This window comes from Electrona antarctica (genome assembly GCF_951216825.1).
Source record: "Electrona antarctica genome assembly, chromosome: 5".
Lineage (NCBI taxonomy): Eukaryota > Metazoa > Chordata > Actinopteri > Myctophiformes > Myctophidae > Electrona > Electrona antarctica.
In genome coordinates this window covers 46,336,782-46,350,156 of record NC_136810.1, presented here as the reverse complement: position 1 = coordinate 46,350,156, position 13,375 = coordinate 46,336,782, and the positions used below count along the sequence as shown (strand labels likewise).

Here is a 13,375-nt window from a genome sequence, read left to right as displayed (position 1 = left end):
TCCGACATATACGTATACGTGGTCGTTTAAGACTCACCCGGTACCACTCAAAGTGACTATACTGCATGGGCTGCTGGATGCAAGGTATTGGGCTGTTATGTCTGGCAGTTTGTAAATACAGTACATCAAAGATGTGATTATAATCCATCTATAACGGATAAAGTATTGGCCTGGAAGAGAGGTCATCAGGTGGTCCCCAACCTTCTTAGAGCATTTCTTCTTCTTTTTTTGATCAATTTTGTATTTATTTTATATTTTCTAACAAGACAAACATATGTAAATCACCAATGCACATAGGTGGCCTTACACAGGGACAGCTAAAACAATACAGTTAAAGAAAAAAACAAAATCGATATATAATATACATATATAAATATATTGTAACTCGAAAAACTCATGAGTCAGCAAAATATAATAGGATTTCTTTTTTTTTTTTAAGAAGGAAAACAATAAACAAATAGAAAAACAAAAAACATACAGACACTACAGACCAGTAGCCTACAAGACAAACACAAACAAACACAGACAAGGACAAGACAAGACAAATAAGACATGTACAGTACAAGGGCATATATACAGACAAGGGAACCAAAAGAAAACCGTTGGTCACAACGTCATATCAATTAAATAATTAATTGAACTGCGTCAAGAGCTTTGGACCAGTTGTCCAAAGCTTCTTCTTTCGACCCTTAACCACAACACTCTCCAGTTGGCGGGTCAGCAGTGATTGGTCAAATCACATGCCCCTCTCATCCAGGCTTCCATATTGTCATTTCTCTATGCCAGAGTCAACAGGAGGCTCCACCTGCCTTGTGTGTTCTTGGGGTAACCTGCTGTACGTCCTGACTTGAAGGTTGGGTGAGGAATATATACCTTTTCCCCCTTTTTGAGCAATGCATATGCTTTTTATTTGATTACTTTATGGATTACTTGATTTTTGGGGGGAAAAGGACATTTTTTTAAAGGTTCTTAATGTTTTTGTGAATCTTCAGCCATAATGACACAGCCAAAACAGAGATGCCAGTTTGAAAGTGGTTAATTAATGTTATCACCTGCGGAAGCGCACAAAACCTTTATTTCAAGACGTGGATCCATTCCAGACAGTTCAATAACGTAGGCTACTGTGTGGATGAATTGTTCATCACAGTCATTGTAACCCAATCCAAGCCTCCACAGAGGGCTGTGTTGACAGCAGTTAGACGGGACTGAGGGAAAGCAGACCATGCAGCGCGGTCAAGTTAAGAGCGCTAACATAATACACAGACAGGTTCTAACTTAATATGGCATGCAGCCTCGCAATGATTTGACATATAGGGGGACAAATACACTGTAAATATAGAAAATCATCTTTAAATTATTTTCTTCTGTCTGTGCATCCCAAATGAAACCTCCACGTCCTAATCAGTGGCGTCATGTCAGCCAATAGCTATGGCATGGCAAGTTCACGGGGTACCAGGTCATCTCGCCCCTTTGCCAACTCGCCCCCGCGAAAAGTGAAGACGGCTCGCCACAGAATTGCGAAAAGTGAAGACGGCTCGCCCCGAGCCGTGGAGAGCCCGCCCCCAAAGCGTGGTTATTTCAGACTTTTTGAAATTGGCCTCACACAACTCTAACCTTCTTAATAACTAGCTGCAGAGACTGAAGTGGGAGAAGGAAGGCCAACTTTGTTTTGGACTTACTATATCAGCACCTGCTCACACACACCTGCTGACCGTGCACCTGCTAGCCTACTGACGCAGGCTGACAAACAGAATGGAAAACACTGAGGGGTTAGTTAGGGCCAAAATTACGTGTGTTTGGGCGTTTGTTCCAAACAGATAATGTGTAGGACGAGACATTTTATTTGCACATTTGTTTTTTGTCTTAAAACTACACCATTTTTAGGTTGGTACTCAACCTCAATACTTGCGTCAAAGTAGCCTATGGATACTCCTGTTCAAATATTACTCATGCAACTACAAGTGAATGTTGCTCTGTCAAATTTGTACTTGAGTACTGGAGGGAGTACTTACAATTACTAGTTTGGCCCAGTACATTAGTTAGTTAATCTCATCTGTGATATGATTGATATGACTGGTCGCTATGATAATTATCGTACATTTTATTTTTTTGAGTGGTGCAAACCACTCCAACAACTGGCTTTGTACCCGTGTACCCGTGTTTGTTCGTACCAAAGAAACGAGCATGGTTGCTATGGTTAGCAACCAAAAAAACGAGCAAAAAACGAGCACGAGTAGTTGCACCACTCAGTTCACACGAGTGTGATTTTTAATATATCAATGCATTGCTGTATTGACATTTAGAACATTTCCAAAAAAATATCAATAATTGTGTAAATAGCAGAACAAGCTCACAACATGCACATAACATCATGATGTGTTGTGAGCTTGTACTGTAGATCTGCTATATGAATAAGGCTTGCCGTGTAAGTGGTTAATTCATAATGTATCTTTTTTTTCTTTCTAGAAATATAGTGGCGTCAAAAGTACAATATTAGTCTTTGAAATGTAGTGGAGTTAAAGTCATAATTATCAAAAAACAAATAGGCCTACTCAAGAAAAGTACACATACTAGTACAATATAGGCCTACACATTTTTTTTCTTTTTTACTTTTTGTTATACTGTCATCCACTGTTGGACACCCAAGTTTGCACAAATGATGACCCTGGACCCCATGGCAAGAGACCAAAAAAATCCCATTTGTGTGACTAAATGTGTCTATATGCAATTATATGTTTCCCTGCTATGTAGACAGTGGGCTGATGATAATGGTCCAAATGGGTGAGATTTTCAGGGGATGAAAAACTCAACCCACATCCTCCTGCAGGGGAAGAAATAGTATACAGTATTTTATTATCATCGTCGACGTCATTATATAATTGCATTTAAAGGTTTTTTGAGCTCATCGCTAAGCAAGGAAAGTATCAGTGAAATGAATCACTAAAATACTGCTAAACAAAAATATTGAATATGGATACATTATTTTCCATTTTCCTTTACACAGAAATAACCACTTGTGTGGGCTGTGGGCTAAAATCAGTCCACATTTACATCAATCGAATGGAGAACATCAGTGTCCTCGGTGATGTAACATACTGTAAGATTGAATAAAACTATTCTTACTTGAAGCTAAACTGCTTATTTATGATCTTCACAAAGCCTTCAGATGCGTAGACCTTAGATCAGTTCATTAAAACAATTAAAAACGAATGGGCTGGAGGATAGCATTAGTGCTGACTGCTGATAGTAGTCAAGTATTGATAAAGTAACTCAAAAGTAGTAACTCACTGGGGCTCCAGTGGGTCCCCAGCTAAATGGCCGTTAGTTATAGGAACCAAATAGAATAGACCATTACAGGTCTGTAACTCTGAACAAAATTAGGTTCCGTTTCACAGTGTAGAATGGGGTCCCAGAGATACAAATTGTATGAAAAAGGGTATATGTGGCCTAATGCATATCAATCTGAGAGTCGTTGACATTAAAAAGGTTGAAAATCACTGACATAGGCGATTGGCACGTAGCCTATTGTTATAGAGCCATCGTACGTGTGTTTGATTTGCTTCGTATGTGCACTTGTGCTATCAAAGAGGGCACAGGTGCATGCACAATAGATGAGCTCACATGAGCAGAACGTAGGCCTTATTTGACTGGATAAAACACACAACCACCGTGTTTCAGCGAGTGTTCCTCTGCCTTGGATGTGGATGTCAGTGAAAATGGCCTGGGTTAGATCAAATGTGAAGAAACACGTTAAATTAACTGGTATGCTATTGAGGCTTGTGTTTATTTAATGTGCATGTTCAGAACAGCAGAGCCTATAGCTTTATGAGTCGCAGTAGTGCACTATACAAAATAAAAAATCACACCCGTGTGAAGTGAGGGGCGTTCTTACATCATCATGCATCATCTCATACTGGCCAACCAGAATGCCTGTTGCCACCAATTAATGTCATATTTGGCGGACATTTGACCTAATTTCTCCTTTCATTGCGATGGCAAATAATTATGAGACGTGTGGGGACAAGATGACGTAAATTTTCTCTTCATTGTCAATGGCATTTAATGTTTGTGTTGCGGACATTTTGAGAGAGAGAGAGAGAGAGAGAGAAAGAGAGAGAGAGAGAGAGAGAGAGAGAGAGAGAGAGAGAGAGACGCACACAGGAGTACAGGGAGAGACACACTGCCGTACAAGGCCTAGACAGGGAGGTCATCACAGTGAGCAAGGAAGGACAGAGGCCACTTTTCCAATGTATTCACTGAACATTCTGTTCCTACCCTGTTCCTACGTCCCATCAGAGCACTGTCTTATAGCAATGAGTCCGGTGGCTCCCAGGGAGAGTTTCTTGTTAGATGTGGTAATGATGATGACTGTCCACACAGGGTGTCATGGAAATAACAATGGTGACTGGTGAAAGAAGGGCTAAGAGGTCTCTGAGTTGTGACACTGATTTGTGTTCCCCAGTCAGTCACACAGTCAGTAAGCCAGGTACTGTATGTCTCGGTAATGTATGTGTGATCATCTACTGGAAGTCACAGTTACACGGGTATAAATTAAATGTTCACAGGAACACATGGACATGAACATGCATGGTCCAATGTGGTATTATGAAAAGACAATGAATCAATGAATTAATTATAATAGACCAAATGCAATGGTGGTGCCATGCTTTGCCAACCATAGTTTACACATACTGTACGGGCAAGTCAACAAATACACCTGTCTTTGATCAATACCTATAAGTGGTCAAAATCAATACCATAGTGTAGTGGTTAGAGCATTGGCCTTTCATTCGAAAGGTTGTGGGTTCGAACCCTGCCTGGGATCGACGTCAGCAAGGGCATACGGTCGCAATGGGTTCCTAACGCCAAATGAAATGGTCTCCTGAGGAGGTGCGTCTGAAGCCTGTCCTGGAGGGGGTAAGTAAGTAAGTATAGCCTTGCCAAGCCATGAGGCCCATAGGGCAGGAGCCTATCTTCTGTTTCTGTAGCGTGAGGCAGCTTGATGTACAAGTACACCCCCTGGACATGACGCTAGTATGTCGCAGGGACTTACCCCCAATCCAACCCTTGACGGCCAGGGATTGAACCCCAACCTCCCAGTCTCAGGGCGGACACTCTAACCACAAGGCCACTGAGCTGGTATATACCTGGATGGGGTATCCGGATGTAAAAACAAATCCATGCGGGCTCTGAAAATAGTCATTATGCAGGGCATGTTTCTCAACGATATAAAAGACGGATTGTTTTTTATTTTTTTATTTGGCAGTTGCCAGCGAGTGGTGATTTGGTGTGGAGAATTTTGTGCTTTTTCAAAATGTGCTTCAGGACCAAAAAGATGAATATATTCTGCTGGAGTAGATGATAACTATATTAAGATGTTCAATCAACATCACTGCTTTACAAAACATTGTTTCCTCGGGGATACATTTCATCATGCAATTGTTCAACTTCTCTATTTTATTCACTAACAGAGACTGTGTAGAATATATAACTGACTGCGTACAGTGATGTATAATAATAAATAAATAAAGTCGGGAAATTACTACAGTCTGGTTGGCTCTCTGGCCACCACACTAATAATTCGTCAGACTGTTTTCATCACTGAAATTACTTGTGAGTGGTGCAACTCCGTGTGGGGGGTTCCAGACCCACAGGAACCCACAGACCGGCACCCAGGGTGCCGGTCCGATTTCGGCGAGCCGCCCGTGTCCGAAACGGTTGAGAAATGACAGAGTTACCTTGTGGGGGTCCCTGTACTGTACTGTACTGTACTGTACTGTACTGTACTGTACTGTACTGTACTGTACTGTACTGTACTGTACTGTACTGTACTGTACTGGCACACCCGAAATCACCATATATACAGTTAATATGTGCGTGTGTGTGTGTGTGTGTTAGGTTGCGCACAGGTGGTGAAAAACAACCATGCTGTTTTCATGCTCAGACGCACCCATGCACCCACCCAGCCAGCCACCCACCCACACACATAGCTCCGTAAGGGAGTATTAGATGCAATCTGGAGCTGTCCATGGTACTGAAATATCCCTAAAAGGACCGCAAGCGCCTAGTGTATAGCATAGGCCCTATACATATCAGGCTACTATACAAACTTTCCAATCCATGGAGCACGTGGCGCTCGAAAACGTAATGATTATGAAAGAAACTCCATGATTCAGAACGAAGGTGGCAAATATAATGACGATATTATTACATTTAATTCCCATTCGTGACCTTTGCCAGTTCCCATCGAAGGAGGGGGGCCCGGGGCTACGATGACGTCTTTGAGCAGCGTCCCCTTTTCTCCTCAAGGGGCTTATAAAAGGCGAGTGAAAGTGTCGTTATAGCCACATTTTAAGAAACTGATCCTGTCGTAAAAGAGCACATCAGGGACACGCAGCGAAACTTCAAGCGGACCGCGCAACTTGGAAAGAGCATCCAAGCGTCTTTTCTCAGATAACTCTATAACACGCAACAAGTCACACCACCAGCTTAAGGTGAGTTTCAGATCGTATAGTATTGCGACGTAGAGCCTATACTGTTAATTGTTTAGACACTGATCGTTTTTACTTGTGTCGTGACAAATTGTGTGCATCAACGAACGTGACATTTTCCTTCTTTATTTTAGATGCAGAAGTACTTTGGGGCTTTTTGCGTGTCGCTTATCTTTTGCGCAACTCTTTCTGAGACCATTGGATTCATTGCAGTAAGTTGTAATTTATGTTGTGGGATTTGTATTTAGCTCTTAGGTTACTTTGTTATTTGTTATAAACCACATGTACCACGGCAACACTGCTTGAAATGTGTCTGACTCTTTTCGTCCAATTTATTACCAAACGTCTAGCCTAGCTTTTTTATTAGATGGCAAATAAGTAGCTATAGTGTGTCAGTTCAGTTACAAAAGAAACATGTTAATGTAGACTAGCTTAATGCACATGTGTTAATTTAACAGAGTTACAAATTTAAAATATCCATATTTCCATGTGTATGCTTCATGCATTAATTCAGTTCTTAAAAGACAAGACAATAAAATCCACACATTAGGGCAGGCCTTTATTGGTAATATCAAATATAGGCAGCCATATACCCTAATTCACATGTGTGTGGGTGTGTGTGTGTGTGTGTGTGTGTGTGTGTGTGTGTGTGTGTGTGTGTGTGTGTGTGTGTGTGTGTGTGTGTGTGTGTGTGTGTGTCCACAATGGCAGGCTAAAGAGAAGCGAGGCTGGACTCTGAACAGCGCAGGCTACCTCCTAGGTCCTCGTAAGTAAATAACAGCCTATACTCAACACAACACATTCGCAAGGTAGAGTGCTTAGGGCAAAATGTATATATTTCTTTTTGTATTAATATACTTTGTTACATTTCTTAGGTATATTTAAAGTGTTTCTGCTTTCACACAGCTTTACACATCCAACAACATAACTGCATTTGAATGACATTACATTTCACCACACCACAAATGACGAAAATGACGCATCCCAAAAACAAGTATAGTGCTGCCTGAAGCTCATAATGGGAAATATCTCCCCGTCTCGACTGAGCTGTAAAAGTTTAATCCTGGGTAGGATCAGTGGTAAAAAAAGTAGGGTTTTTTTGTTTTTGTTTTTTTTACTTTAAGGACCACTTCACCACTTTTCAACCTATCATAATCATGATAAAATACCACACATTCTTTCTACTCGGTCTGTGTCTCATGGGAGGGCTGTGGGCAGTTCAGAAACCCGTCCACCAGTGACATCATCGATGGGGAATCCAAGCTAATAGAAACTGCAGGAAGCCATCGTTCTCACGATAATAAAAATCTAAACATTTTGGTAAAAAGAAATCTGCCTAACGATGATGTCACTGGTGGACGGGTTTCTGAACTACCCACAGCCCTCCTATGAGACACAGACTGAGTAGAAAAATGATTGTGCCATTTTATCATGATTATTAGTGGGGACCCATTATATGAAGATAGGTTGAAAAGTGGTCCTTTAGTTTAAGTAAAAGTATCAAAACCTAAATGTAGTCCATATACAAGTCTGGTAATAACACTTGATTTGAGTAAAAGTTATTGGTATGAAGATCCTCTGAGATGTAGCGGAGTATGAGCAAATAGAACATTGGAAATACTTGAGTGATTAACCTACTTAGTTTACACACGGGTATCTGGAATGGTTATTGTGAAAAATATACAGTAAAGTGAAAGATTATATCAAAAATATATTTAAATTGAAAACATTCTGTCTCCAGAAGCAGAGAGAGAACATACTGTATCCCCGGGTACAGTATTAGTACGGGTATATGCAATGGAGTGCAGCTTTGATTCTGAATCCAAACTGATGGTATACTGCAGACCTGCAGCCTGTCTGTCCTCATCTCCATGCTGGTGGAGTCATATCAGTTCTCCATTACATTTCACCATGCTATGACATGACATTAGGCCAGCTTTACTCTGCTGCTCCATTATACACATTGTGTCTTCAGTAGCCGAGGTATGATGAATACCGGGCAGGGCGACAAGTAGACTGATGATCACATCAATATTTATGCTGGTTTGTAAAAATGTGCGTTGTTGTCGGTCCCTATGTCATATCCATACAATCCATGCAACAGAGAAGAACATATCAACATGACACTACAAGTTTGGCTTCCTTAAATTCTTGAATCTGATTCAGTTCAGATTTGAGAGACACATTACCTAGTGAGTGAGTGAGTGAGTGAGTGAGTGAGTGAGTGAGTGAGTGAGTGAGTGAGTGAGTGAGTGAGTGTGCACGTGTGCGTGTGTGTGTGCGCGTGCGTGCGTGTGTGTGTGCGTGCGTGCGTGCGTGTGCGAAGCCCAGGTAAAGGTTGCTCCTGCCTCATCCTGTGTTGCAGGTCGTATTGATCACCTAATTCAGATTAAGGATTCTCCCAGTACCAGAGACACAGGAGAGCTGCAGGGCCCTCAATGTAAGATAGAAACATGTACGGACGCTGCAGGGCCTTGGACGACGGACAGGAATTGCTCTGTGCAAACATCCTGCCACTTGTCTTGTGCCCTTAAGTATTGTCAGGGGAGCAGCTGCTCCATTGGCCCATAGTCTATCCTTAACTATAGCCGCTGCTGTTTGTGTTCATAAGTTAAAATGTGAAGGTTATTATTATTATTATTATTATTTGTTCAGTTCCCAATAGAACTTGTATGATACAGGTTTTGTGCTTGTGCTGAGGTGCTATATCATTTTTTAATTGCTTAAACAGATTACAGATCTACAAATAGCTTCACTATTCACTTCACTATTCACTATTTGTCATAGCTTTTTTAATTTAACATTTTAAAGTCCTTTTTATGTCTGACAGAGATTACAATACACCCACTCAGATTTAACAGTTCAATGCTTTACAAAAAAAGAAAGCCAGCCAGGTAAAGAATATCAATTGTAGATTATAATTGTAATAATAAAGTGTCAGGCCAGAAAAAGAGACATAGGGCTCAATTTTCGTCACCGCTAAACCCCTTATCCCTAAACTTCTTTGCCTTTTTTTTACTATTTTGAAAAACATTTTTGAATAGTTCAACTAGCCAATCTACATTGACACGTTGTGAGCTTGTAGAATGGCCATTTTAACTATTCAAAAATGTTTTGCAAAATAGTAAAAAAAAGACAAAGAAGTTTAGGGATAAGGGGTTTAGCGGTGACGAAAATGGAGCCCATAGTGCCTTGTGAACACACTAAGAAGGTAATGTATGTTATATGTTCAGGGTTAAAAAGCACCACTGATGGGTCGTAAGTACGGTGACGGTCACAACTGAAGCACTACTTCAGCTAACTGGCATGGCCTCATGACGCGTTAATGTCACAAGAAATCGGAAACGGCTATGAAGGGGATTATATATGTTACTTCAGACAGACAGACAGACAGACAGACAGACAGACAGACAGACAGACATCATAAGCTACATTGACAGTGATAAAATGACGTTAAAGTTCTTAACCTGTTGCCATTCCGTAGGAGTTGATTTGGTCGTCCATGAAGGAGGTAATTGGCCAATGGCCAGTAAAGTGCTTGTGACAAATTAAAAACAGCTCTTATAGTACTAGTACTGTCCTCTTTTCTTTTTTTCATAACCACTTCTCCGGTGAATTCACCACCCAATTATTTTATTGAGAGTACTACTCGTGCTCATACTGTACTTCGAAAGGTTATGATTGATTCTTTCAACTGATCAAAATCAACACCTCGAAGAAACACACCATTTTTTGTAGAGTAATACCAGTAGGTTTATAATAACCAATTTTATATCCATGCCTATAAAATCTGAATAGTAGTATACTGTACTGTACGGCAACTAATGCTATGGCTGAACGGATAGGGGAAGGGTATCATCTTTGCGTGATTATTCTTTGGTTGACCCCACAAAAACTTGGTTGTGATTATTAGCAGAATCGCGTAAAGTTTAGAATATTTGGCGGTCCCGTTTAAAAATTTCACAACATCGATGGTTGTTGCAATTACCTGCATTACAGTACTTCCCCATAAGTTATGTCATGATGGGGTAAAAAATAAGAAAAAACAACGGTTAGGTTCCGTATTGCAATTCCAAAGGTGAAGCTGTGTTGTTTTCACCCCATCAAGGAATGGTGGATTCGGCCACGCCCTGAAATACCCTAATGTGCAAAGAATACTTTTGCATGCTTGTTTAGGTATCATGATTTTTGTTTCTCTAAGCTTGTTCTGTACATAGGCTAACATTTGTTTTCTGTGAATTATAGTGGTTTTACTTTATTTCTCATTTCATTCATATTGTTTTATGCAATTCCAAGAGCCAAGCCCTGCAGCTGGTCCGTAGAAGTTTGGAAATCGACACAAACAGAAAAATGAAGTGACACTCTGAATTAGCTGACTACGTTTAGAACGATGTCATTTTGCTTTTCTCATGAGGTATAGGCAGACAATATGTATCGTGTGTGTGTGCGTGTGCGTGTGCGTGTGTGTGTGTGTGTGTGTGTGTGTGTGTGTGTGTGTGTGTGTGTGTGTGTGTGCGTAAATGTTTCTCACGCGATGCTTCTTGTCTGAATTGGGATGCTTTTTAATGTAGAAAACAGGTGTGAATGTGTGTTCTACTTGGCGGAAGGCCCCTCTCTATCCTGATTGGATGAAGGCTGGGCCACCTAGCCAAAACCGAAACCTATGGTTTTTTGACCCCAGGGGTTAACTGGGGGCAGGGAGGAACTCCTCTCAGCACACTCTATAGTAGGGAGGATTATCACAACAAAACAAAAAAGTGATATTTAAATTAAATGAAATCACTTTTAATATTAGGTTACTTGTAAAATTAAGTAGGTGTGCCATCCAGTTTATTTAAATGCTTTCATTCATTTCCGATTTAAATATTAAATCAGTTTGTAGAATGTTTTAATTTCATAACTTATTGCCTGATTCTAGAACATAATATATTCTCAAATTTGTGGAGATTTATTTATTCATTAACACTAGGTTAATTCTGTCAAATTAAGAAATTGATTTACCTCAAAATATTAACAAACAGTTGAGTCAGTGTATATGTTTGTATTTATTTAGTTGTCCCATCTATGGTCATAATTGTAATGATCTCTCACTAACCTTGATTGTTCAGATGGCATGGAAGGACACAGGACACTAGCGGACAAGGCTGGCCTGGCTGGCAAGAGAGACATGTCCCAGGATGAAGACTACAGAACAGGTCAGACGTGCGCGCACGTGCACGTGCACACGCACACGCACATATGGATGTAATATTGATATACCAGGGATTTTCCCGATTTTTGCTCCCGATCCGATTATTTGAAAATGACATGATCGGCCCAGATTTTGGGACAACGCTAGTCCTAACCCACTTTGTGTGGACCAGTGCTATGGATGGCAGTATGAAGACACTTTCTTTTTTTAAGATATTATTTCTGCCTTTTTCTGCCTTTATTGATAGAGTAGTCTGACAGGAAATGGGGAGAGAGAGACAGGGAGTGACACGCAGCAAAGGTCATCAGGATCGGGAGTCGAACCCACAACACGCTGTCAGGCGGCATTGACAGGCTAGGTGGCCAGACTGCTACGCCACTGTGTGTTTCACTGTACATACGGTTGTTGGTACACTGACGTTCTGCTGTGCTCTCCTTCCACAGGGGCCCAGAGGATAGCAGATGAGGACGTTATTCATACAGTCATCGACTTCCTGTCCTACCTCAAACTTAAAGGCAAGTCAGTCCCAACTCTTCACCTGTGTCTGGGGTGGAGATCCAAGCCTCTGCTTTTGGTATCCCCCCCCGGTCATTAATTTGTATCGCCATTAGTTGGGGATACAGTATGTTCTATCTCTGCTTCTGGAGACAGAATGTTTTAAATTTAAATATATTTTCGATATAATCTTTCACTTGTACTGTATATTTTCCACAATAACCATTCCAGATAAAGAAGTTCATGTACTACACATTGTGAGCTTGTAGTAAATTATCATTTGTTTTATTTGCTGAATAAGTGTAGAGCTTGAATTGCTTTTTACAAATGGAACTCTGTTCACATGTATGCTTTTGTTATTGCAGAGCTGGGTTCCCTGGACAGCCTCCAGTCCTCTCTGGCCTCAGAAGAGCTGGCCAATTCCTAATTCATCTTTGTCGCTTCACCTGTGTGTCTGCTCATCCTCTCTCCTGTTTGTTTCTCTGATGTTCGCCTTCCTAAAACCAATCAATGTTTTTGCTGTCTCGGCCCATGTTACTCAAAAGATAGTCTCAACACCGTTAGTCTCAACAACTCCCTTTGACAAGGTTCAAAAGTTCTATTCGTGAGCCCGATTTATACTTTGCAGTGTGATCGTGTCGTGTATATTGTATACACGACACCATAGCCAAATATTGTATATTGGCTATGTGATGCAGCATAAATTAGTCATTACCTTGTTGTGGCACACAAATCAATGTGGCTGTCTATGCAGGGTTATTCCACATACTGTAGGGTATTATTTTCTCAGCACATAAAGCTAAGACTAGATAATGTCTTTGCTGTGCAAGACAAGGTGAAATAGTTCTGGCTGTAGCACTCAATGTAAAGGCAACAATATGGATAACCTCTGAGATATTTGAACGGAGATTGGTTTTGGACGGCTCTGGGTACAGGGGACTGCAGAAAAATGTATTCCAAATATCACTAATATTGTTTCATCATGTTAAAACTGTTGTCTGATTTGAGAGGAAGGAGTGAATAAAATTAAACAAATGGCATTTTACGTTGTCTCTCTCAACGCACCATGTCTCTCTCAACTCATAAGCACCATCTGTGAGGGTTACTGCATGTGTTAAGTTCAATAGAGCAGCCGTTTTCAACCAGTGGTACGGGGGTCCACCAGTGGTCCTTGAGGGGGTTCCAGGTGGTCCCCAGC

General features: G+C 40.9%; 1 protein-coding gene across 1 annotated transcript; it reads left to right on the top strand.

Annotated features, from left to right (window-relative positions):
• Nucleotides 1–6,625: 6,625 nt before the first annotated feature.
• Nucleotides 6,626–13,123, top strand: gal (galanin/GMAP prepropeptide; the record flags this gene model as incomplete). Its single annotated transcript, XM_079502425.1, has 6 exons — nucleotides 6,626–6,703; nucleotides 7,203–7,257; nucleotides 8,857–8,931; nucleotides 11,600–11,686; nucleotides 12,126–12,197; nucleotides 12,543–13,123. 6 exons carry the CDS (start codon nucleotides 6,626–6,628, stop codon nucleotides 12,602–12,604), a joined length of 429 nt encoding a protein of 142 aa, XP_079358551.1. The 3' UTR covers nucleotides 12,605–13,123.
• Between the last annotated feature and the right edge of the window lie 252 nt (nucleotides 13,124–13,375).